The 27,173-nt window shown below is 36.4% G+C and overlaps 1 protein-coding gene across 3 annotated transcripts in view; it reads left to right on the top strand.

Annotated features, from left to right (window-relative positions):
* Positions 1–27,173, top strand: part of TCF12 (transcription factor 12) — a 381,102-nt gene that overhangs the window by 344,150 nt on the left and 9,779 nt on the right. Inside the window, exons 14-19 of one of the 3 annotated variants that reach the window (XM_047075062.1) lie at positions 5,011–5,084; positions 6,094–6,165; positions 6,919–7,125; positions 18,454–18,568; positions 19,735–19,897; positions 24,492–24,724. In XM_047075062.1, the coding sequence (XP_046931018.1) occupies positions 5,011–5,084; positions 6,094–6,165; positions 6,919–7,125; positions 18,454–18,568; positions 19,735–19,897; positions 24,492–24,724 (864 nt within the window). The remainder of the gene's footprint in view (positions 1–5,010; positions 5,085–6,093; positions 6,166–6,918; positions 7,126–18,453; positions 18,569–19,734; positions 19,898–24,491; positions 24,725–27,173) is intronic. The other 2 variants (XM_047075064.1, XM_047075063.1) reach the window with 2 other exon arrangements.

Genomic DNA, 27,173 nt, shown 5'->3' with positions numbered 1-27,173 from the left:
TATTTTGTACCTTGAATGGCAGTGGCCTGTTAACTAGAGTAAAAAATTCACCCACTGTGTGCTCTCTACACTTGTCCTGTTCTGTATACCTGAGCATCAGTCAGACTGGCATAGGCCTTGTGAGGATGGATACACAGGTGAAGAGCCACATAGGCAGCTTCTAAGGTAATCATCATTCTTGTTTAAATTCCACTCATTTTCCTTAGGAACTTTTTCAGGCCAAGAACGTATATTTCTACCTAGAGCATGCTTGTGGGGAACTTCTGAGGTAGTGCTGTTATATCAGTTGGGATGCTTTAGGCTGAAAGGAAGAGAAACTCTTGTCTTGGCTGGCTTAAATAATAAGGGGATGCTTATCTTCATGACAGGAAGCCATAGCAGGGCAAATTTCTTGGCCCCAGTATGGCCAAGCTCCTGCTCTACTACTTTTGCAGTTCTTCCTCAGGCTGCTGGCAAGTTCAGCAGTTCAAGGTACCATATGTGGACATAACAGTGTTCACTAGAAGAAAAGAGACCATCTTTTCTTTGTATTTTAAGAATCTTTTTCAGAAGGCTCTTCAACAGATTGGCCCTCATGAGTCTTCAGCCAGCACTGGGCACTAACACACTGGTCATAACAGAAATGGGACTACCATGTGTATCTTAGACATCAGGATTTACCCTGAGAACTCTAAAGTTACTCTTTTCTGGTTCATGCCAGGAAATGATAGATAACCCACCCCCTTTTGAACAAAATCAGGGCTCTGGCAGCAAGGTAGAAGAGAAGAATGGCTATGTCTATCACAATCGTCATTTAGCAAAGGACACAAGTATTTAAGAGAATGTGTTTACTGGGGGAACTTGGAGAGCAGACAGACAAAACCATGTTTTTCCTTTCTTCACCTCCTTCTGGAATATAAATAAATAAGGGTTTAATAATTTCAGTTTTCAGTAGCAATCTTCAAAACATTTACAATAGAAATGGAGGAAGAGAAGGAAGGAAGGATTCCTTAGTTTTGGCTAATCAGTTATTTATTTACTTTAATCATCTGTCAGTGTGCCTGGTGTTTGATAATCATCTGACTTCAGCAGGTTTTCAGTTTAGCTGAGAAAATAAAAGGTAAACACATGGGGTGCTGGGGTGGTTCAGTTGGTTAAGCATCTGACTCTTGATATCAGCTCAGGTCGTGATCTCACAATTGTGAGATCAAGCCCTGTGTTGGGCTCTGGGCTGGCAGCATGAAGCCTGCTTGGGATTCACTCTCTGCCTGTCTCTCTCTCCCTCTCTTTCCCTTCTTCCTTCTCTCTCCCCCCCCTCCCCCTCTTGCTCTCTCTTTCTCTCAATAAACAAATAAACATTTTTTTAAAAAGATAAATACATGAAAATACAACCATCAGAATTCACTCTAAGCTGTAGAACGGTCACGATAAGCTTCATGAAGAGAGCAGGACTTTAAGAGGAGGAGAAAGTTTTCCTGGGTCTAAAGGGAAGAGTATAACAAAGATCCAGATGCAAAAAAAAAGCACATGACTTCTTCATCCAGAGTCATGGGGATGACTGATTATGAACTCTTCACGTATGGAAGTGTGAAGCACTAAAATGGAAAGGTTGGCTGGAGCCAGATTGTGGAAAGCAAAGCACTGAGTACTACATTGATTATCCAGCCTTTTCCAAGTATGAGGGATCTCATGAAAGTTTCAGTTTAAGGTGAGATTACAAAGGGAAACAACTAACAAAATAAGAAAATGCATGATAAGTGGTCCTAAGAATTTCTTTCAGCCGTATAAAATGTTGGTATCTAGTCTCTAAATTAATTAACCAGTTAATTCTAAGTTCCACTTAGTGAGAAGATCAGAAACACTGGGTGAATTTTGGATTTAGTGATCAAAGAAAGCCTTTCCACATTTTCTAGCCAAAAACTCACTTCTCCTAATTACCTAGCTAGCTTGTTTTCTAGAAACGGTCATTATAATTATATTTTAATAGCTGGTAGGTTTATTACAATCCTTCTTGAATAAGAACTAGCTTTTTAGGGTGATCACTAAAAAGCCCAGGCAATTACAGAAATTGGTAACTGCATAAACAGTTGAAATCTTATGCTCACTAATAGAAGGAAGAATAAGCCCCAAGCCTCTTGATAGGTCTACACCAAATACGAGGTGACAGGGAAGGAAGGTGGGAAATACCCTGTTCTCTATTCTCTGCAATATTTGTGTAATGTTACAAGCTAGAGATAGAGATGCCAACATCAGCAATAGGATTGATTTCTACTGAACTAATAACTCTATCTAACTATCCAGTCATCTTCTTTATGACTAATAGCATAATGTTTTAAACTACTAACTGGCGTTCAAGGAGCTCTGTCCATGAGATATAACTTGGCATGTCTATAAAGTTCAAACAGATATCCCTGATTTAAGCACATTAGTATTCTGTTTTAACCAAATATGTCACACTGGGGCAGCCCAGTCTATAATAAAAACAAAACCGGTTTGAGTATATGTGTATTTTTCCAGTTTAATGGATTACATTTTGGATATAGACCTTAGCATGGTTTCTTCATATCACTATCAATAAAATAATGAATATAGGTGATTTCTTACCTGAGTAACTCAGTGCACATATCTCATTCCTCAACCCTAAACTAGTTGGAGAACCACAAAAATCGCTTGTTTTGCCAAGCAGATGCATGTTAACAATTCTGAGGTGTTTAAACATAAAACTTGTATTAATATCTGATGTAGATTAAATAATTTGATGATTAGAGTCCTGTTACAGGCTGATCACCCAAAGAGGAATGGGAAGGTTGGAGGAAAATGTTGGAAAATAAAATATTGTAAACATTAAAAGAAATTACATAAAAAGTAATTTAGGGTCTTTTTCAAAATGGATTAGGATTAACCTTTTATCCACATAAAATTCATAATTCTGCATCAGTGCTTGGAAAGCACTAATGTACTGAAATCAGTGGAAAGGTGTTGGCTGGTTATTTATGTGAGTTCTTCATATAGTCAGTTACTGGGTTTCTCTGGTTACTAAAATCTACTTGTTAATTTTAAGTTCGCAAGCTTCTGTTTCAGTGCTCAATTTTAGGTTGTCCATAATTCATGTAGTTGAATTATGACTGTGTTTGTATGTCCAGCAGGAAACCTTTAATGGTTCTCAGAATAATTTGTAATTTGCCTACAAGTAAAAAAAAAATTGTTTGCTGATGAAGTACATAATATATATTTTTTTCTCACAGTTTTACTATTTAAAATTTTCCTATGTAATCACAACAGTATGCATATAATTGTGAAATTTAATCAGGTTAAAACTTTATCCAACTTTTCAACTTGTGAAATATATTTGATTGATGGGAATATAATTACTAAGTTATTCAACTGAAGTGAACTATAATAGTTAAGATTTACCATACATTTTCATTGTTTCCTACATTTGGCAAATAATCTGCAACAACATGCTTGGTACAAAGAACATAGGTTAAAACTTCATTTAGCAGTAAATCAGACAAATTAAGTAAACCTGCAAGTTCTCCAACTTCATATTTCTCCTATAACTCAGGTTGTCACTGAAGCATTTATTAATAACTATAATATTAATAACTATAATGGTTCTCATTATTTTCTGTAAATAAATTATTTCCAACTGCACAGGCTGTGTTGTCTTAAACACATGAATGAATTAATCCTTTTGTCTTTTTTTTATCGTTTTCTTCCTTTTTATTTCTTTCTACTCTGAACTTGTATGTTTTTTTGCTGTGTGTTAGTGCTACTTTTCTAAAGTTGAAGAATAAATGACATTAAAAATTTTCATGGTGATATTTTCCAAATTAAATAATGTGTTTTTGTGTAAATTATGTTGGGAAAATGTTTAACAGATAACCCTAAATGCATTTGCAGTCGTTTGAAATTGGTGCATTTGTGCGTAACTTAATGGCAGAAGTTAATAGGACACTTTAGAAAGTAATTTGGCTTTATGAATTGAGTATCATAAATATATTTATACCTTTTAATTCAGAAATGCTATTTATCCTCAAGACATGTTCCCAAAAAAGAAAATAACAATGTTTACCATTCACAATATAGTAATATTTAGGTACTATTCGTAATAGCCAACTGAAAGAAACCTCCAACAGTGAGGTAATAATGGTGATTATATAAATTATGATCTAGAAAATCAAGTGAATATTAACGTAGTCATTTAATAACAAAAGCTATGGAAAGTCATGGAGAAGGAACAGAATTTTAAATTACGTATGTTTTAAGTACATTTTCTCAAGATAATCTGCTTGTGGACAAAATCTGAAGAACATTCAAACATAAAAGTAGTTTTTGTTTTTTGAAGTATAATGAACACAGGATGTTACATTCATTTCAGGTGTACAGCATAGTGATTTGACAGCTCTATACATTGTGCTAAGCTCACCACAAGTGTGGCTACCATCTGTCACTATACTGCACTTTTACAATATCATTGATTATATACCCTATACTGTGCCTTTCATCCCCATGACTTACTCATTCTGTAACTGGAAGCTTGTGACTCCTCTCCTCCTTCCTGCCCCTCTGGCAACTACCAGTTCTCTGTATTTATGGGCCTGTTTCTGGCTTTTTTTGTTGTTGCAAAATAACAAGTAGTTAATAATAACTAATACAAATTTTTGCAAAGTAGTTACTTTGTAAAGTACTGTGCAGTTTTTTTCTTTTATTCCCAACTCCCTACACAGTTGTATTAGTAATGAAAAAGACTTTAAGATTTTTAAGTAATCTCTACACCCAACATGGGGCTCAGACTCTGGGATCAAGAGTCGCATGCTCCACTGACTGAGCCAGCCAAGTGCCCTGAAAAAGATTTTTTTTAATGTGTTGGGCTTGTAAGTAGCCAATACTACGCTGAAGGCTGAACAAAAATGTTTGCATAAGTTTATGTACAGCTATAGAATGGCTTTACCCTTTCTTTCAGAACATTGTCAAGATCAGTGAGTTAACCAAGGTGTGTGTGTATGCTTTTGTATTTTGTTTTAACAGGTACCAGTCAGTGGCCCAGACCTGGAGGGCAAGCTCCTTCATCCCCCAGCTATGAAAACTCACTCCACTCCCTGGTAAGAGCCTCTTAGAAATATACGGGTCACTTTTATCTGATAGTGCAGAGTGCATTTTTAGTAAATCCTGAGTAACAATGAAAAAACAGTAGGATAGCATTACACACGAATTCTTTGCTAACAAATGGCCTGATTTAGTTTAACAATATAAGACACATTGGGTGTGCCTTTTGCCATCTGTTCTTTGGGACATCAGGCTTCTTTCTGATCTCAAGACAGCTGGTAGTAAAATAGTGTTATGGGATTTTTGCTTTTTTGATAAATCTAGAGTTTAACTTTTCTATACTTTTATGTTTATATAGAAGAAGGAACAAACAAAAAAGTAAAGAGATCAAATAAAAGCAAGAAAACTAGCCGAGCAATGCAGCATGGTCACATTTTATTCTTTCTCATGTGACTATTCTGTATATAGTTAATAACATTTTGACTAAAATTTTTAAATGTAGCATCAATTATTTTTGTCATGAAAAGTGTTATTTCCCATGTTTTCATTTTTAAAAATATATTGTGTTAATTGTATAAGCAAAAATGTTACTTAATAAACAAATAAGGAGGTAGAATAAAAGAGCCTGTCTAGGTATTGAATGCGAAGAATTTGTGGTAGAATGTTAGCTACTGTTGTTTTTCAATACCTACCACAGAATTACATAGTATTATACAAACAAAATAGAATAACTTGATGGAATGCTAAGTCATGCTGTCACTTAGTAATTTCACGTTGCAAATAGAAGAGTTCTTTTTCTGTGACTAACAGAACAGTTGAAGGGAAAGTCTTCTTCTTTCATATTTTGCAAGCAAATATAAACAATGTGTGCTATTTAGATGCTAACCTTATAACTTCGCTGTTAAATCCCAGCCTTCTCATACCTTAATACAAGTAGATCTCGCAGGTCTCTGCGTTAACTTTACTAACATGTTATGCTGACATGCGACATCAGCTATTTCCTCATCTCTTTTGGAGTTAATCTTAACCTGTGCTTTGCCTCCTGTTCTGTCTTGACTTTGCCAGAAAAATCGAGTTGAGCAGCAACTTCACGAGCATTTGCAAGATGCAATGTCCTTCTTAAAGGATGTCTGTGAGGTACTATTTCTTTTAGATGGTGCCTTTTTTGTGTTTCAGTTAATTATACTTCCTATTATCCATTTAAAATCTTCAAGCCTGTACAGACTCCAAAGTCTTTTAAAATCAAACAATGACCAGTTTCGTTTTTGTACAGTATGTAAGAATAGACTTTTGTTTTTCATGTTGTTGAGAATGATTCTTTTTAAAAGAGCTCTACTGGCATGTGCTTTTGATTTTTTAAATTCTAATATGTTTGTGTATGGGGCATGTGTGTATCCACAGACAATCTCATTTCCTCAGTTTTGTGAAAGAGCATATTTGGATGTGTTCACCATTTCAGATAGGTATGCTTTATTCACTTAAAACAAAATTACAACTTAAACTTGATGGATTTGAGGTCCTTTCCCGAAATTGCCCTCATTTCAAAGATCAGTATTAAAGTCCAGGTTATCTTTTTTATCAGCTATAATTATCAGACACAGTAGAGTAGCCTTCGTCTTTTGTAGGAAGCTAAAAGAAATAGCCTCATGGTAGACTGGTAAATTGGTTTTATAAAGCAGTGATTTGTTTCTGAAGCTTTGTTAATTTTGCATAGTCGTCAAATATCTTTTCTTTGATTCTTGATTGTAGTGTAGGTAGTTGCTTTTGAAGCTACTTGATAGTGCATTTTACTTTGCTGTCTTCTCTATATCCCAAAGTAGGAAACATAGCAGTTTAATGAATTTAACAGATACCAGCAGTAACCTCCATGTCTTTTTTCAATCCCTACAGCAATCTCGAATGGAGGATCGTTTAGACAGACTGGATGATGCTATCCATGTGCTGCGGAACCATGCCGTTGGACCGTCCACCAGTTTGCCTGCTGGTCACAATGATATACACAGTTTATTGGGACCATCCCATAATGCACCAATTGGAAGCCTCAATTCAAACTATGGTGGATCAAGCCTTGTTACAAGCAGTCGATCTGCTTCAATGGTAAAATAGTGCTCATCTTTTTTGTAATAATGGTTAAAGCCTAGTGTCCCAAATGTTTTTCATGAAATCTTTGGAGGAGAGGATTCTTCTTTTTCAAACAGACTTACTCTGTCTTGGGCCGGGTCATTCGTTGCACATTGGCCCTTAAAGTCCTGCTACGATTGTGTGCAAAAAGCTAAAATTTTCTGCAAGATCATTTTAGCTTAAACTTAGATTTTTTTTTCCCCAGATGTGTGGCAGACCAGTTTTTGCCTTGAAACAGTATGTAGGAAGTCTAAAGAGCAAAAACTATAAAGCAAGACTGAATTTCAAGGGTTCTGGTCTAGAAAAGTTGTTGATTATAATTTGGAACCAGCCCTCAAAACCAGAAGGAATGTGAAATTATTTGTACCAGACCAAATTGAAGCTTTATTCCCAAATAAAGAAAAAGTGGGGTAGTTTTAAGAATAGCTGTAATTTGAGTGACAATGAAAGGAAACAATGTTCAATTAATTCCTGAAGAGAATAAAATAATTCAATCCATGTTTTTAAAAACATAGTAATACTTTAGAGAGAAAAAAGTAAAATTTTCCAGCACATCAAAAATTCTGTGTTGAATGTCTTACATTATTTTTTATCCAAATTGTCTTTTAAAGGAATGAAATTCTTTTTGAACCTGCAATTTAACTGATGCCATGTGTTTGAGTGTTTATAGCATTGTTTTTAGGATTTATTACATGCTGTGAAATATTCTCCTGTGAAACCACTTTCTAGCTATAAGCCATGTGATCAAGGGTAAAATTCACCTATCATCAAAATAATTAGGTGCCCCAAATGCTGAAGGCTTGTGTTCTATAAAATAGGATTGGTTCCAGATTTTCACATTCACATGTCAGACAACCATTTATATTCATTTTGGAGCAGCTGAAGTAAACATCAAACACAGCTTTCTAGTTTCCGGAGTACAATGTTCTTAGCAACATAGGTGACATTAGATGCTTATATATCTTAATGACCAGTTTTGGGTGGTTGTTGTTTATTTATTTTTTTAATGTCAGAAAATTTGAAATTCAGGCTCCTTCTAAAATAGTTTTTGATGCTGTTGGTAAGCTAATAAAATGTGAAAACATTGAAAATTACAAAAATCATAGACATATAAGGGAGTATTAGCCCTGTTAGTAATAATAATTAAAATAATATTGTGTATAGGGTAGCATTTGTTGCCCACATAAATGTAGAATGTCAAATTAATAATTATTGTTTTTGTTGAAATAACTTTATCCTTATTTAGAAGAATGACTTAAAAATCAATATATTTGAATCCAAAGTTTGTCTCATTTGCACCATTTGTAGTTATTCCTCCCTCATAATCATTTTTTAATTCTTCACTATTAATAGCTCACTGCCCCTAGTCCACTTTATCTGCTATAGATAAATCTCTGGTATATCTCTGGCTCCCACCAATTAAATATAGGGTTTGTAAAAAATGGAACTTCTGTATTTGGGAAGTTATTTTTACCAACTTTGGATATGAGTTAGAAAACAGATTTTTCAAAATCCAGTCTTAAAAAGCCATGTAGAAATCTAGTGCATTTTAAAAGGACTTGTGGAGGGAAAAATTGTTAAATTAGCTATTGCCCTGAAGCTTTTAATTAATAAGTAGCTCCCATTATATCCTCTAGGAATATGCTGCCTACTTCACAGCATCAAAAAAAAAAAAAAAAAGGTTGCCAGAGATATTCTTTACAAAGAAAAAAAAAAAGACTAGTCTAGAAAAAAGTCTTATCACTGTGACGTGAGTCTGACTTAGTCTGAGTAGCAGCCTCAGCACTGCAGCAACTAAGGCCATGCTGCCACTCAGCGTGACTACCCACATCCTCTCTTCAGTTCTTACTGCGCCTTAGAGGACCCATAGCTGGTGAACAGCTGCCACATGTCATCTGCTGTGTCTGCCCCGTCCAGACAGTCACCTAGTGGAGGTGGATCTACAGATGTTTCTGACAGGCTTACCCTCAAAATATAAAGTTATTAACTGACAAAAAAGTCTGAGACTGTCAGGTGAGTCACTATTCATCTCCTATCCTTCTGAGATGAACAGTTTAGCTATAAGTCCTCAGTTCTCAACTTCAGCAGAAACATCAAAGGGTAGAATGAAATGAAGTTCACAGTCAGCAGTGACTCTCCCAGCCAAGCCTTAGGCATACAGTTGAGGAATATTCTTATTCTGGCTCTTGTCCATGTCTGAAGACATCAGGAGTGGCAGGAGCACCTTGCTTACATGCCCAGTACCCACCTATGTGAAATCAACTCTTTTCATATTATTGGATGGTATGTGATTTGGGGAGACATATTATTTTAACTATTGCCAGCCATTTTCAAGAATTAATCTCCTGCTTTTATTATTCCCTCTTGCCCCTGTGAATTCTAATTGATCCTGACTAAGAAATAACACAATTTTACATTCTAGAATCACTTTTCCTTTTTTGTCTTGTTTAACTTTGTGGTAGTTTATGTATTATCCTCTACATTAACATAAATTAGTATTTGTTCTATAGGCTTCCATAAATGGAGGCTACTTGGCCAAAATTATGAAGTAACCACAGAAACACCAGTTTATCGGCAATTTTATATCACCTTGTAGAATTTGTGAGGTCACCTTCTCTCTAAAATATGTAGTTTTCATTATTCGATTTATTTTCTGCAGGGAGAAGAATTATTTTAATAAACAAATATCAATTCAGGAATTCCATAGAACGTTCAAATAAAATTTTTGTTGTAATGGATTTTTGTTCTCATGGGCATGTACTGTAGGTCACTATCCTAATTGCAGGGGTTATATATATATATATATATATATATATATATATATATATGTATACACATATATACATATATATATACATATATTTTTTTACACATATATATTATTTTTTAAGCTTCTTTTATTTATTTTGAGACAGGGTGAGAGCACACACACATGCAGACACACAAGCAGGGAAGGGGCAGAGGGAGAGGGAGAGAGAGAATCCCAAGCAGGCTGCACACCCAGTGCAGAGCCTGACACAGGGCTCTATCTCACAACTGCAAGATCATGACCTGAGCCCAAACCAAGAGTCAGACCACCAACCTAATTGCAGATTTTAATTATGATATTGCTTTCTCTGCTCCATTTAGTAGAGGGATCAGCATACTTTTTCTGTAAAAGGCCAGATAGTAAAATTTACTTTAACATTCTAACATGAAAGCAGCCATAGACATTATGAAAACAAATGGGTGTGGCTGTGTTCCAGTAAAACTTCATTTACAAAAAGAGAGCTCCTTAATATTTAAGAAACCAGGACCAGATTTACCCGACAGGCCGTACCTTGCCAGTTTTTTGAATTGGAACATAAATTAGCTTCCTAGTGCAGATAACAAGGGTTGGCAAGTTTTTTTCTTTTTCCTGGAGCCTATAGATGTTTCCTATTTTTTTAATGATTAGTTTGGGAGTGCTGTTGAAGTAGCTGGAATATTTGAGGTAAGCCAGAATACACTTAGAGTGGAAGAATAAAAGTTGATATCAATATAGAAGTGATACAGACAGCCCAGCTCTCAGCCTGCAATGCTATCAAGATTATTTGTGGTGTAAAACCTACATAGACAGGTTAATCAAGATAGTGTCTCTTGGTCAGGGAAATAATTTTGTTGCTGATAAACTTCCTTTACAATGTGAATGTTTTCAGTTATAAGAAAAATATGTCATTAAAAGTCATCTGTAGGGGCGCCTGGGTGGTGCAGTCGGTTAAGCGTCCGACTTCAGCCAGGTCACGATCTCGCGGTCTGTGAGTTCGAGCCCCGCGTCAGGCTCTGGGCTGATGGCTCAGAGCCTGGAGCCTGTTTCCGATTCTGTGTCTCCTCTCTCTGCCCCTCCCCCGTTCATGCTCTCTCTCTGTCCCAAAAATAAATAAACGTTGAAAAAAAAATTTTTTTTAAAAAAAATAAAAGTCATCTGTAGCTGATACTGTTGATTTGTGGGACAACCATCTTCTTATAGATGAAATAATTCTCTGGTATTTTTCAGTTATTCCAGAAAAGGATTTTTATATTTCACACCAAGTACATAAGACTACCAAATGCCAAAAACATATGTCAATAGGAGCCAATATCAAAAGACTTAATTTTGACTGTTACTGTTTTTTATTATTATTTTTGTTTATTTTGAGACACAACGTGAATGGGGTAGGGGCAGAGAGAGAGGGAGAGAGAGACATTCCCAAGCAGGGACACAGGGCTCTATCTCAGAGTCCATGAGAACATGACCTGAGCTGACCAAGAGTCGGACACTTAACCGACTGAGCCACCCAGGCACCCTGATTTTTGTTACTTTTAACCAAGCAGGTTTGACCAGCACCAAAGAATAGAATTCAGTGAGGTTTAGGGGGTACCTGGCGGGCTCAGTCAGTAGAGCATGCAGCTCTTGATCTCAGGGTTGTAAGTTCAAGCCCCACATTGGGTATAGAGATTACTGAAAAATAAAACCTTAGAATTAAATGAGGTTTCAACCACAGAAGGCATTTAACATGATTTTAGCTGTCTAATACACAGAAAAATTTAATTTCTTGAAAGATTACTATGCCAGAAAAAGAAACTAAGAAGTGAATAATTCTTACTTTTTTATAAGTAATTATAGCCACATAGTTTTTTTATATTTGCTTATTTTTGTTTTTGTTTGTTTTTATTTTGTTTTGACAGAGAGAATACACATAAGTGAGCATGAGCCGGGGAGGGGAAAAGGAGAGGGAGAAAGAGAATCTTAAGCAGGCTCCACACCTAGCAGGGAGTTGACCCAGGGCTCAATCTCACAGCCCTGAAATCATGACCTGAGCTGAAATCAAGAGTCTGACGCTTAACCAACTTAGCCTCCCAGGCGCTCCTGCTCTTATTTTTGAGTGGGGTTAACATTTTCACTTAATTTCATACTCCCTTTCAATATTTTTGATGATTTCTCCATGTTTATGGAATCCAGATAGAAAACTTAAGACTTTTTGTCATACACTCTTATTAGGATGCGATTGATATATTGTTTAAATTTTAAAGCACAAAATCAGGATTTTTAGAACTATTAAAATGTCAGCATTGGACTTTAGTTTTGCTCCCATGTATTTAGTTTAAGCACAAACTTTTGGAATAAACTGCTGATAGGAAAATATACTGGTATTAAGTGGAAAACTGAAAAGGACTAGAATTGTTAATTTCATTTGGGCATTACAAAAAGGTCTCAACAGTATAAAGTTATTGTACATCCCACCTATTTATGGCTGTAATATCTAGACTACTGAGGCCCAGTGAGATAATTCCATGATACTTTTATCCTTAACAGAAGGTACTCAGTTATTCCTCCAACAGTGATTTCAACTTCAAGCTAAGTTACATTAGAAGCTTTTATATTAATGGAAGCTTGATGCAAATCTTGAAAAGTTCCTTATTTATGATATAAAATTTTATCCATGAGGTTTTTTTTTTATTGCTTTAAGTACTGAGGAAACGTAATCCAGCCATTTCTGTTAGTTTTTTTTTTTTTTTTTAATTGCTTGGGGTTTTTGTAGTTTAAGCTGTGGTTGGAGATTTGTGGTGTTCTTGTATAATAGCAGAATAATGTTAAATTGTAGGATTTAAAGTGTTTTATATAATTTAAAAATATGAATTATGTCTGTGTTCTAAATCCTAATAAAGCAGTTAGAGAAACTATATTTTTCTTAGTTGAGAGATGTAAGATTAAGTTATTAAAGGCCTAATTAGCAAATAAAGTAGTATTCAAAATTGTCACATATCAGATTTGGAATCCTTTTAACCTTACATTTAGACAGTATTTAATTTTATTAGTATAGGTTTATATACCATAGAAATTGTGTACCTATGTTTAAACTGAATTGAAAGAGTTTATTTTTAACTGTATTTTATTTTTCTAACCATTTTTGTCCTGAATGGGCAATTTAATTTTTTTTTATTAAAACTACATTATAGTGCTTTTGAAGAGATTTGATAAAAGTTTAAAAACCATACAGGTTATATATATTTATGGAAATATCATTAAAAATGAACCATAACAAATTAAATTCTATCAAGTTTCTAGCTTAAAACCCCTCTTCAGGTAAAACAAAATACATACAGAACATAAAGATCCTTTAAGCAGTTCATAGATTAATACTGATTAATCTAAATCATTAGTATTCAGTGAATAGTATAATTGGAACAAATTGTTAGAATAGAATTCAGAATCAGAGAGGAATTCATACTGAGTACTTTTCAATCTGCTCCTTAATTCACAAGACCTCTTATTCATCAACTAATTAGATTTAGCATTTTTCCATTGTGGGTGCTTAAAGCTTTTGGCCAAATTAAATGAAAACAGGTCCCTTGTTGGGTGTTCCCACAAAAGTAAGGCCATACACAAATTGTGAAGATTCAGAATGCAGGATGATGTCATTTAATGAGTTGGGCCTTTTATTCTGAAATAGAGCTCTTCATAATGATTGAAATTTAGAGCATGGCAGGCCTAGGGGTTTGCCTTCCCCTGCTACTCCCCTAGTAGCAGCAGCCTGTCAGCTGTATGCTAACGAGAGGAACAATTAAACATAGGGTCCTATCTGGCTGGCCCAGTCTCTGAGCTCAGACAAAGGACTGTTTATACACCTGTTGTGTCTGTGGACAGAGCCATTTGAATGGGTAGCTGCAGATTAAAGGGAAGACATGGGAGCCAGTGTGTGAGCAAGGGTTAAATAGAACTTTAAGAACTGTGAAAGTCAAATTCTCCAGAAAATATATGAGGGCCATTGCAAGGGGAATCAAGTTACTAAATAAATAAATAGATAGATAAATAGATAAATAAATAGATAAATAGATAAATAAAGTTCCTGCTGACTTCATTAACATGAAAAACTCCAGACTTAAGGTTTTTTGCTAATCTGAGGCCATTTTTTATTTTTTTTTTTTTAATTTTTTTTTTTTCAACGTTTATTTATTTTTTGGGGGACAGAGAGAGACAGAGCATGAACGGGGGAGGGGCAGAGAGAGAGGGAGACACAGAATCGGAAACAGGCTCCAGGCTCTGAGCCATCAGCCCAGAGCCTGACGCGGGGCTCGAACTCCCGGACCACGAGATCGTGACCTGGCTGAAGTCAGACGCTTAACCGACTGCGCCACCCAGGCGCCCCTGAGGCCATTTTTTAAAGATTAATTTTTTTTTCTTTTGGAAGCCATTGATGAAAATTGGTGTAAAAAAGGTACTTAGTTTATAGCATTCCAGAGAGACGAAAATATTTGCTGTCATTTATATCCCAAAACAAATTGAGCAACCAACTGATTTTCCTTCAGGTAAAGCACAAATACCTAGAATTTACTTAGATAATGATCTTTTGTCTGTCAAGCCTTTCATCAGAGAGGAAATGATAGAACATTTTTATTAGTTGAGATTCAGAAAATCAGAGAATTGAATTTTACTAATGTAATAAAAAGAAATAAGAATTCAGAAGATGCATCATCACTTATCACTCCAGTGAAAATTCAGTTTGTGGAGCACCTAGCTGGCTCAGTCAGTTAAGCGTCCAACTCTTGGTATCAGCTGTGGTCATGATCTGATGGTCGTGAGATCAAGCCTTGCATCAGCCTTCACGCTGAGTGTGGAGTCTGCTTGGGATTCTTTCTCTCCTCTCTCTGCCCCTACTCTGCTCACTTTTGGTCACTCTTGCTCTTGCTCTGTCTCTCTCTCTCTCAAAATAAATAAACATTTAAAAAAAGAGTTCAGTTTGTGGCTGTTCAGTGCTATTGGCTTACAGAGCTATAAAATGAGTTGTATACATACAATATAGAGTAAATATACATATTTTTGAAAGTTTAAGTTTTAAAAGACTATTTTTAATTTAAATTTTAGTTAACATACAGTGCAATATTGGTTTCAGGAATAGAATTCAGTGATTCATCACTTACATACAACACCCAGTGCTCATCACTACAAATGCCCTCCTTAGTAACCATCTAGCCCATCTCCCACCTACCTCCCTCTTCATCACTCCTCAGTTTGTTTGCTGTTATTAAGTCTTTTGTGGTTTATTTCCCTCTCTTCTCTTCCCACCCCCTACCTCTCCATATATTCATCTGTTTTGTTTCTTAAATTCCACAGATGAGTGAAATTCTATGTTATTTGTCTTTCTCTGATTGACTTATTTCACTTAGCTTAATACATTTTAACTCCATCCACTTTGTCGCAAATGGCAAGATGTCATTCTTTTTGATGGCTGAGTAATATTCCACTGTGTGTATATACCACACCTTCTTTATCCATTCATCAGTTGATGGACATCTGGTCACTCTCCATAGTTTGGCAGCTATAAACTATAAACATTAGGGTTCATGTTCCCCTTCGATTCTGTATTTTTGCATCCTTTGGGTAAATACCTAATAATACAATTGCTGGTCTGTAAGGTAGTTCTATTTTTATTTTCTTGAGGAACTTTCATACAGTTCTACAGAATGGCTGTACCAGTTTGCATTCCTACCAACAGTTCCAGAGTGTTCCTGTTTCTCCACATCGTTGCCAGCACCTGTTGTTTCTTGTGTTGTTAATTTTAGCCATTCTGACAGGTGTGAGGTAGTATCTCATCAGGTTTTGATTTGTATTTTGCTAATGATGAGTGATATTGAGCATCTTCTCATGTATCTGTTAGCTATCTGGATGTTTTCTTTAGAAAAGTGTCTATTCATGTCTTCTGCCCATTTCTTACCTGGGTTGTTTGGTTTTTTGGTGTTGAGTTTGAGAAGTTCTTTATAGATTTTGGATATTAACTAACAGTCTATTTTCTTTTAAATTACTTGGTATGATAGCTCAAAATACTAGGTAAGAACAAAATTCAGCACATATTACCAAGGATCACAAGAAGTTTTAGTTCACATTATAAATACAAACACAGAATTCTTAGCTTTTACTGTATCCTGTGGGATTTCTTCAGCCAGTCAAAATTGTCATGGTAATATCTATCTATAGAATAGGCCTAGGCTTTTAGAGTCTCAAAGAATTTGCAGCTATATAGCTGTATATGTATTTATACTATATTTTTATAAATGGGATTTTTGAACTGACCTTCTCCTTAGGTCATTGAGTAGTTCATAGCAAGCAAAGAAAGCCAACTAATCTTCAGCAATGACTAATCCTCAAATAAATTTAGAAGTAGATAGGGAATACACTAGGTGGGGTGTTTTGTTTTTTTTTTTTTAAACTACATCAAAGAATAAGGGTGGAAAACAGACATTTCTTTAAAAGTGCAGTAGAAAGCGTGCCTGGGTGACTCCATTGGTTAAGCATCTGACTTCAGCTCAGGTCATGATCTCACGGTTCGTGGGTTCAAGTCCCATATCAGGCTCCTCACTGATTTGCGGAGTCTGCTTGGGATTCTCTCTCTCTCTCCCTGTCTCTCTGCTCCTCCATCACTCACACTTTCTCTCTCAAATAAAATAAGTCAATTTAAAATACAAAGTGTGGTAGAAGACCTGACATGTTATAATCAGGTCCAGTATCAAATGGCCTGTATTGCCTAAAACTTTGCTTTGGTTCCTTTTGTGTAGCTTACAGGAAACCAAAGGGTAAACTTGCATAGGGGTATTTATACCTCTTAAGGTAAAATCCATACAAAGTCATGAAAGATAAAAGCTATATTAATTACTGAAGAGAGATTCAAACAAAGCAGTTTACTGGGATTGAAGGATTTATTGAAAAACAGTGATTCTCATGTACAACTCCAGGCAATAAACCTCTTTAATTAAAGGCTTAATCTTGTAGATGACACATGTGCTACTGTTCTAACAAAAAGCTTCGTTTTTTACCAGTTTTTCTAAAAATACTACTATAGCTTAAATACTTGATGGTATTTGCATGCCTTACCTTCCAATTTTGGGCTAATTGATTTATGGAATTTGACTAAAACAATAAAAATTATATGGCATTTTTGTTGCTTGGCAGTGCAGAACTTCTTTTTTTTTTTTTTTAAGTGTATTTACTTATTTTAAGAGAGAGAGAGAGCACAAGCAGGGGAAGGGCAGTGAGAGGGAGAGAGAGTCCCAAGCAGGTTCCTTCCACACTCTCCACACAGAGCCTGACCCAGGGCTTGATCTCATGAACCGTGAGATCATGACTTCAGCCAAAATCAAGACTCAGACACTAGATGCTTAACTATAAGCTACCCAGGTGCCCCCAGAACTTCTGCTTTAAGTTAATTTCATTTTTTTAATGTGTATTTATTTTGAGAGAGCAAAAGGGTGCACACGCTCAAGAGAGAGAGTGTCCCAATGTGTAGGGCTCGATCTCATAAACCACGAGATCATGACCTGAACTCAAATGAAGAGTTGGATGCTTAACTGACTGAGCACCCGTAGACTGCTTTTTTAAGGTTTTTGAGGGAGTCAGAGGAAGAAAAAACAAGACACTATATGTGTGTGTGTGAGGAAAAGAGTATACCAGAGTATAAATAAATAATATTACTTGGAATATAGCAATATTTTGTTAAATGCAAATTCATACTTAGGTGGTATATGAAATACATGATCAGAATGATGTAGGTTTATTAATAGATACTATAATGTGTAGCATTTTATGACTTACAGAGTGCTTTGTCTGTCTAGTTCATTTGCTTCACACAACAACCTTCTGTAGGATACAACATTTGAAAGTTGGAATTTTATAATTTAAATATTTTGATTCAAAAGCAATCTATAGGGGCGCGTAGGTGGCTCAGTCGGTTAAGCATCTGACTTCAGCTCAGGTCGTGATCTCACAGTTCGTGAGTTTGAGCCCCATGTCAGGCTCTGTGCTGACAGCTCAGAGCCTGGAGCCTGCTTCGGATTCTGTGTCTCCCCCTCTGTCTGCCCCATCCCTGCTCATGCTCTCTGTCTGTCTCTCAGTAGTAAATAAATGTTAAAAAGAAATTTTTTTTTTTTAAAAACAATCTATAGTAGTCTGTCAAGTCTTTTGAAATCCAAAAATCAGGGGCACCTGGGTGGGTCAGTCAGTTGAGTATCTGACTTTGGCTCAGGTCATTATCTCATGGTTCATGGGTTCGAGCCTGCTTTGGATTCTGTGTCTTCCTCTCTCTCTGCCACTACCCCTCCTTGTCTGTCTGTCTGTCTGTCTGTCTCTCTCTCTCTCAAAAATAAAAATAAAACATTAAAAATTAAAAAAAGGAAATCCAAAAATGAGAAAACTAGCATCCCAAAAAAGTTGCTAAATTCAAGTAGATATTTTCTCTATTAAACCCATTAAAAGAATTTGAACAATTATTGCCTCTGAACAGTCTTAACTTTTTTTTTTTTTTTTTACCTTAGGTTGGAACTCATCGAGAAGACTCTGTCAGTCTCAATGGCAATCATTCAGTCCTGTCTAGTACAGTCACTGCTTCAAGCTCAGACTTGAACCACAAAACACAAGAAAATTACAGAGGTAACTGTATTGTTGGCTTTCAGCAGTAATGTATACAGAGATAAATAACACTTGGAACACTGTCGTCTTTTTTACAAGCAGATTGACATCTGTGAATCAAAAGTCATCTTAGGTGGGGGAATTCCAAACAGTAGTGCTACTGAATGCAGAGGATAGATATTTAGGGTTCCAATTGCCCCATTTGGCTGGGCCAATTGTAGATACTTCTTGATGGATGGAACCGCGTGCAAACTGTTCAGTACTTACTGGTCGTCTTACATTCTTCTGCTTCTGTCATGTCTCTCTTTCTTATCACTTCCCCTCATGACTAAATCCTCAGGGTCCCAAAAAGCCGTGAGAAATTATTCCAAATACGTTGAGAGCTATAAATGATGGTAGCTATTATTTAAAATATTATAATTCAACTTGAGAAACAGACAATTATGTTAGAAACAAACTGTCATAAATGTTAAGTACAAATATATAACTTATGTAAATAGATAATTTATATAAATATAAGTACAAATATATAACTAGTGTTAAGACCACCAAAATAAAGTTTTCCCAGGTATATTTAACCATGACACCCATTTTATTGTATTTATCTGAAAAAAATGTTACAACTTACTTCCTTTATTTACCTTAGCATCTTAGAAGTCAGTTTCTAAACTGCATCAAGTTTCTCATCCTAGTTCATTTCTTAAATAGTGCCTTAAAGTAAGTGTCAGAATGACCATCAAGGTCAGACTTTTTCTTTTAAATACGCGCTTTAGGGGCGCCTGGGTGGCTCAGTCAGTTGGGCGTCCGACTTCGGCTCAGGTCATGATCTCGCAGTCCATGGGTTTGAGCCCCACGTGGGGCCCTGTGCTGACAGCTCAGACCCCAGAGCCTTCTTCAGATTCTGCGTCTCCTCTCTCTGCCCCTCCCCTGACTGGCACTCTGTGTTTGTCTCCGTCTCTCTCAAAAGCAAATAAACATGAAAAAAAAATTTAAATCCAGATGATTTAGAAATCATTTTCTCTAAGGTATGTGTATATGTTCTTTCCAACCTGAATAGTGTATTACCCTACATTTTCAGATTTCCATCAGAGTCCTGTAACAAGTAAGGGCATTCATCATCTAGAAAGCTTTCTACTATCTTAGTTCTAATTCTGGACATTTATTTTGTTTCTTTACCTCTTTGTTAGGTGGCTTGCAAAGTCAGTCTGGAACTGTTGTTCCAGCAGAAATCAAGACTGAAAACAAAGAGAAAGATGAAAACCTACATGAACCTCCTTCATCAGATGACATGAAATCAGATGATGAATCCTCCCAAAAAGATATCAAGGTTTCATCTAGAGGCAGAACAAGGTATTTGTTACCATCCAGGTATTACAGTGCACTCACTTGCCATGGGTGAAAATACTTGGAAAATTGAAGGGTGCCATGCATTTATTAAGTGTCAGATATGTTCTAAATACTATATTGGGACTTTATATATGTTACCTCATTTAGTGCTCACAACATCCCTAAAAAGGGAGGCATATGATGCTGACTCCAAAATTATGTTTTCCATCATACCACAGTATTTTAGGGACTCCGTATAAAAAAGAATTACATCTCAGGGCACCTGTGTGGCTCAGTTGATTAAGTGTCTGATTCTTGGTTTTGGCTCAGATCATGATCTCATGGTTTGTGGATTCAAGCGCCACCACAGGCTCTGTGCTAATGGTGTAGAGCCTGTTTGGGATTCTCTCTCTTTCTCTCTCAAAATAAATGAATAAACTAAAAAAAATAAATAAATAAAGAGAATTACATCTCTCTCTTCAATTAGAGGACAAAATAATTAAAACAAGTAAAATTATCCATTGTAGACATTTAGGTACATGACATCAATATTTGAATATATTATTTTAAGGCTGTGTATATAAGAAAACTATTGTATGATTTAAACTAGAGGGCAGCAAACAATGGCCTCTGGGCCAAATCTGGCTCACTGCCTATTTTTATAAATTTTACTGGATCACTGTCACATACCATTCATTTGCATATTATCTGTGACTGCTTTCCCAATGCAATGGCAGGTTTGGGTAGTTGCAGCAGAGGCCAAATGCCCATGAGACTGAAAATATTTACTTTCTGGTTTACAGAGGAAGTTTTGCCAACTCCTGGTTTAAACAATAATTTGAGAAGAGTATAGAAAGGGAAGTGCTCCAGGTGGACTTATGTTGTTGGGGAAGGTTTTCTAGAAACTGGACTTGACGTTGCTTTATAGCATGGATATTGACACATAGTTCATTAGTTTCAAATGAATTCCAAATTCTTCCCTTAGGTTTTTCTTCTACTTCTACATTAAATTTAGATGGTATATTTTTTGGCATATCCTGTTTTTTAGTATCAATGATATGTATTTATCACATAAAGATATTTAAAACATTGTTCTTTGTATTAAATTAGGGTGCAAAGGAGATTGTGTTAAGTATGGTAGATAAAACTAAAAACATTAAATTGAAAATTAATTTAAAAATTAAACCTTAAGATTCTAATACTGTCATTTTAGTAAGCATTGCATTCAGTTGTATAGGGGCAAGAAGAAGTAAAAATTGGGTCACGGAATCCAGAGACCACTCCTTTGAGACATCTTAATTATTTCATGGTTTTGTTATTCAAGTAGAATTTGAATAGAAACAGTTTGCATCTTCTCATTTTGTAGGTCAGAGTTTGGCAAACTTTCTGTGGAAAGGGTAGATGATAGCTATTTTAGGCTTTGTGGGCCTTTTGGTGTCTATCACAACTACTCAGCTCTGCCGTTATAATAAAAGCATCCAGACAGTACATAAACAAATGGGCATGACTCTTCCAATAAAATTTTATGTAAGAAAACAAGGAGCCAGATCATGGGCCATAGGTTACTAAACCTATTATAGATCATCAGAAATTGAGAAGGCAGTAAAACAGGTTACTAATAACAGCAACGCTTAGTAATTAATAATAATTAATAGGTTAGGCTTACCTGGGTTTGAATTATGGCTCCATCACATACCTGCCGCATGACCCTGGACAAGTTATTAAAGCTCTCTGAACTTTAGTTTCTTTTTCTCTGAAAAGAGACTTTCTATTGCTGGATTCTTATGGAAATAAACTGAAAAATGATGCATATAAAGCCCTTTACACACTCTGTTGCATGCAGTACATACTCAGTAAAGGTACTGTACTTACTGTTATCATGATAATTTTAGGTATGTGGTGTAGGCTTGCCTCCATGGAATACCAACCTAGGTCCTTGTCATTACACTGCCACTAATTAGCTGTATGATCCTGAGAAAATCTCTGATTTCTCTGGATCTAGCAGTAGTTCTCAGCCCCACTACATAGAATCCTGAAACTTTTTTTTTTTGTAAGTTTTTTGTTGTTGTTGTTGTTTGTTTATTTTGAGAGAGAGAGAGAGAGAGCGCATGTGTGCGTGCACACAGGGCAGGGCCAGAGAGAGAGAGAGAGAGAAAATTCCAAGCAGGCTGTGTACTGCCAGCACAAGCCAGATGTGGGGGCTGGATCCCATGAACTGCAAGATCATGACCTGAGCAGAAATCAAGAGTCTGATGCTCAACTGACTGAACCACCCAAGGTGCCCCGGAATCCTAAAACATTTTAGAAACACAGGTTGCCTTGGCACCAACCTAAGCTCACTGTATCAACGTCTTCTGTAGTGGGACCTATGAAACCTTTATTTTTCAAGTGCCCCTGAAGATTGTGATGGTAACCACATTTGGAAACCTTTGGACTCGATGACCTGTAAAGGTTCCTTTGAAGTAAAAGAGCTAGGGATTCCCTATTATCAAAAGAATACTTTTACATAATTTTTGGCAATTAGCTTGTAAAAATCTATTGTGTATTTACCCTTTATTACAGTATTCAAGGTTATTAGAGAAGAGAAAACATCTATTCTTTGCACATTATTTCAAGGTTCTGAGAGACTCTGCTCAGTTGGTCATTTCTGATATAAAATAGAATTTTCTAAAAGTTATTCCAATGCATCCTCAATTTTTTTATCTGATTATTTAGTCCATTTTCACTACAGAAATTTGGAAAATACACAAAAATCGCAAGAAACTTTACTACCAAGATTTAACCACTGTTTACTTTTTAAGGAATATTTCTTTTTCCATAAACACAATTTAAATGGGAACTAAACTGAATATATGTTTTATAATGTCAACTTTTATTTCATATAACAGTGTATTTTTAACATTTTCATTTGTCCCTGAGTTTTCTCAAACATGGTTTTTTTTTTTCTTTGTTTTTGTTTTTAGCCAGGTTTATTGAAATTTAGTTCACATATAATAAAATACACCAATTTTAAGTGTACAGTTTTTGTCCTTTGACAAATGTATATGGTCTTAATAACTACTACCATATTAATAGAGAATATTACTACCGTCCCAAAAAGTTTCCTTATACCCCTTGGTAATCAGTACCCTTATTCCATCCCCTGGCAGCCATTGATCTGCTTTCCATTGCTGCAGTTTTGTCTTTTCTAGAGGTTCATGTAAATCATACAGTATGTAGTCTTGTGTCTGGCATCTTTTAGTTAGCATAGTCTGAAGCTTAATTTTTAGAGGCTACATAGTAGGTAGTTGTCTGGATGTACTGTGCTTTATTTAACCTGTCTCCTATTATTGGACTGCAATTAGTTGCTAAAGTAAATAATTGTGTGATCAATTTTTACATAAAATCCTATGAACATCTCTAATTATATCCTTAGGATGAATTTCTAAAGTTAGAATTGCTGATCAAGATGTAATAAACATTTTAAAGCTTTGGATATTTTGCCAGTTTGTCCTTCAAAAAAATTGTTCCAGTTTACCCATGTTTTAAAATCATTGCCACTGATGATATTTCTCTGTGAAACAAAAAGTAGTCCTTTTCTGAGATCCTTCTCTCATCCTCTACCTTTAGCTTGTCTTTCTCCTTTTCACCAGGTGCCTGCTAGAAGATATTTAAGAAGATGGGTTAGGCAAGTTAGAATGCATTAGTGTACTGGGACAGTGCTTCTCAAACCTTAATGTACATATGAACCAGCCAGGGATCTTGTTAAAATGTAACTTCCAATTTGTAGGCTTGCAGTAGAACTTAAGAGTTTATGGGGCTTGGGGGGATTTTATTGGGGGAAGGGGGTTAATGTTTGTTTATTTTTGAGAGAGAGAACAAGCGAGCGCAAGCGGATGAGGGGAAGAGAGAGACTGAGACACGGAATCAGAAGCAGGCTCCAGGCTCTGAGCTGTCAGCACAAAGCCCAACATGGGGCTCGAACTCACAAACAGTGAGATCATGACCTGAGCCAAAGTTGGATGTTTAACCCACTGAGCCACTCATGCACCCTTGAGAGTTTGTTTTTAACAAGCTCCCGATAATGCTGATTCTGATGATCACAGTCTGAGTAGCAAGGTGCTAGAATATTATGTAGTCATTCAAATTATGTTTATGAAGAGTGGTGCTGGTATAGAGATGACTTTATGTTATAATGCACAGTGAAAATGCATTTTAAAATTTATGTGGTAGGGGCGCCTGGGTGGTTCATTCGGTTAAGAGTCCGATTCCTGATTTCAGCTTAGGTCATGGTCTCACACTTTCATGGGTTTGAATCCTGCGTAGGGCTCTGCGCTGACAGTGCGAAGCCTGCTTGGAATTCTCTCTCTTCCTCTCTCTCTGTCCCTCCCCCACTCGCTCTCTCTCAAAATAAATAAGCTTTAAAAATATATGTGGCATAATTTCAACTATATAACTGTGCATAAAATGAAGACTGGAAAGATATACATATAATCATGTTAAGTATAACTGTTATTACTGTTTGGTAAAGTTTGTAGATAAGTTTCATTTCCATCTTTATACTTTATGATTTTATATAATAAGCACATCATATTTTATAGGGAATCTAATAGACATTGTTGTTTACTTTGTTTTCTAGCAGTACTAATGAAGATGAGGATTTGAACCCAGAACAGAAGATAGAAAGGGAGAAGGAAAGGCGGATGGCTAACAATGCCAGAGAACGTTTACGTGTGCGGGATATTAATGAGGCATTCAAAGAGCTTGGTCGAATGTGTCAGCTCCATTTAAAGAGTGAAAAACCCCAAACAAAACTCCTTATTCTTCATCAGGCCGTGGCAGTCATCCTTAGTCTAGAACAGCAAGTCAGAGGTAAGTAGGTTCAGCAGAGATGCATAACTATTCTGCCTTAGGTAGGCAGACATTTCTTTTTCCACTTTCTCTTCTGCTTGGGAAGTTGTCTATGAATTCAACTAGTACTTCTGCCACTGCATCATCTGGATCGCTTTTTCTCTGTAGTTCTTCCACCTCCATCTCACAGTAGTGGTCAATATCTGTATGCTCAATGCTTCCCACAAACCAGTAGAGTGCAATCTTACAAATGTTGCAGGGAATAGCCAGCCTCTGCTCACTGCTCAGCATTAGTGCTTTCTGCCCCTTTGTTCTTGTTCTTACTGAATCTGGTCTTCCACACTGTTAAATTTACCTGCCTAGACCTGCTTCCTTCCCTGCTGCTTCCTGTCTTCCCCATTCTCTGTACTATATTTCTTGCCTGCTTTACCCTGGGCCATTTATTATATGGCCCTGCTGATTAATAGAATGCTTGATCATGGCCCCTCCTGGCTTTACTTCATATGAATGTCCTTTATACCCAAGTCAAAAAGGTCTCAAGGTTTTTTTGTTGATCCCTGATCAGGAATGCCATGAACTTCTTGGCCTAATATGCCCTGACATGTTTGAGTGTCTCTAAAAGACACATGTATGGTTTATACTGGCTCATCCACTGCTGGCTCAGACAACTGCCCCAACGGTTTCATCTTTCAGGAAATTTGATAGAATCTTGAAGAAGCTTTCAAACGTCATTTTTTGAACAAGCATTTATTGTTCACCTCTTCTGTCCCAGTCACCTATATGCTAGACCCTAGGTTACCGATTAATATGAGCTTCCTGCCCTTGAAAGGTTTTACCATTGAGCTTGATATTTTTCATATACCTATTTGTCTTCTTATCCAGAGTTATGAATGTTTTGTCCTAAGTCTTTTTTACAAAGAATTATAGGTGTGGCGTTGGGTTCTAGACCCTACCTCTAACCTCTCTTCATTAAGAGCAACTCTATCTTTCTGATGTACTGGATATTTATGTAGGGTTTTATTTAAAGAAAGTTGGAAAAGGAAAAAGAATAGGAGTAGGACAGACACTTGACAGCTAGAATTGTGGATGACCCTCAGCATTGGTCACAGAAAGAATACTATTTCTGAGGAAACCAGAGTTGGAGAACTTGAACGCACTTGCAGAAAAACTTAACCATAGTAATTAACTGATCCATCCACTTCCCTCCAGTATATTTAATAAGAATGATGAGTAGATTATTTCATGCATAACCAATCTACCATTAAAACCAGATACTTGCTCCTAATAAGGCCATTGGAATATGTGTAAAGGGTAAATGTTAATGAAACCTGATTTTCAAAAATGTATGAACTCCCTTGGGATGTTCATAAAGACAGTCTGATTGTTGCCTGCTCATCTGTAGCAGGATCAGTGGTTTCTTGAGCCTTCAATATCTCCTGTCACTTTATCAAAGTTTTTTTGTGTTTGTTTGGTTTGGTTTTAATGTGTCTGACACCTTTTGTCTCACTCTGAAGGCAGTGAAGCACCCGTGTTTAGTGATCCCAGTACATCCATCCCGCTGCTCTGCAGACCCAGGATATTTTCTACCCTGACTCTACCCAGCCATTTACTGTCAAGACCATTCCTACCACCTGGACTGTCTGGACAGCAGTGGTGCCAAAACTTACTCCTGTATAGTACCTTTCCTTCCCACTGTTTATTAGAGCTAGAATACAGAATATTCTTAGCTTTTTGTTTAAGATCAGAGGTTCCTACTCTCAGACCTAAGTCATCAATGAGAAATACCTCTGTGTTTGGAAAAGTTATAAACTCCACCATGCCTGGGGGGATCTTATTCATTCACTTGCAAGATTTGACTTTGTAGTGGTTCCATACAAGTAGCTAGGACAGGAAAGCTGAGTCTGAAACAAGATGTAACATCTAGGCTCATCCAACTGCGTTATAACTTTCTGGTCACTGTTAATGGGTACTGACTTTCTTCCACAGTTCTGGAAAGCTCTTTATAGGGAACCACTGACTGATTAGAGTTTGAACAGAATTTAAAATACACTGAAATATAGGGGCACTTGGGCGGCTCAGTCGGTTAGCGTCCGACTTCAGCTCAGGTCATGATCTCGCGGTTCGTGGGTTCAGGCCCCATGTCAGGTTCTGTGCTGACAGCCTGGAGCCTGCAGCCTGCTTCAGATTCTGTGTCTCCCTCTCTTTCTGCCCCTCACCTGCTCATGCTCTCTCTCTCTTTCTGCCCCTTCCCTACTCTCTCTCAAAAATAAATAAACATTAAAATACACTGAAATATAACCTCATTAGGGGCTACTTTCCTATTCATAAAAGCCTACCACCTTCCTCCCACTCTTACACTCTGGGCTTCAGAGCCCAGAGCTTTTATTTTACAGCTTTAATGTAAAAGCCTTGGGATCCATGCAATATCCTTCTTGAAAGGCACTCTGATGTCTGTCTGTCAAACAGGATT

This window comes from Lynx rufus, unplaced genomic scaffold (genome assembly GCF_022079265.1).
Source record: "Lynx rufus isolate CCGP_SWC_20201006 ecotype Redwood Valley unplaced genomic scaffold, mLynRuf1.p SCAF_13, whole genome shotgun sequence".
Classification (NCBI taxonomy): Eukaryota; Metazoa; Chordata; class Mammalia; order Carnivora; family Felidae; genus Lynx; species Lynx rufus.
The sequence above is the reverse complement of the archived record's forward strand: the minus strand, read 5'-3'. Positions and strand labels throughout refer to the sequence as shown.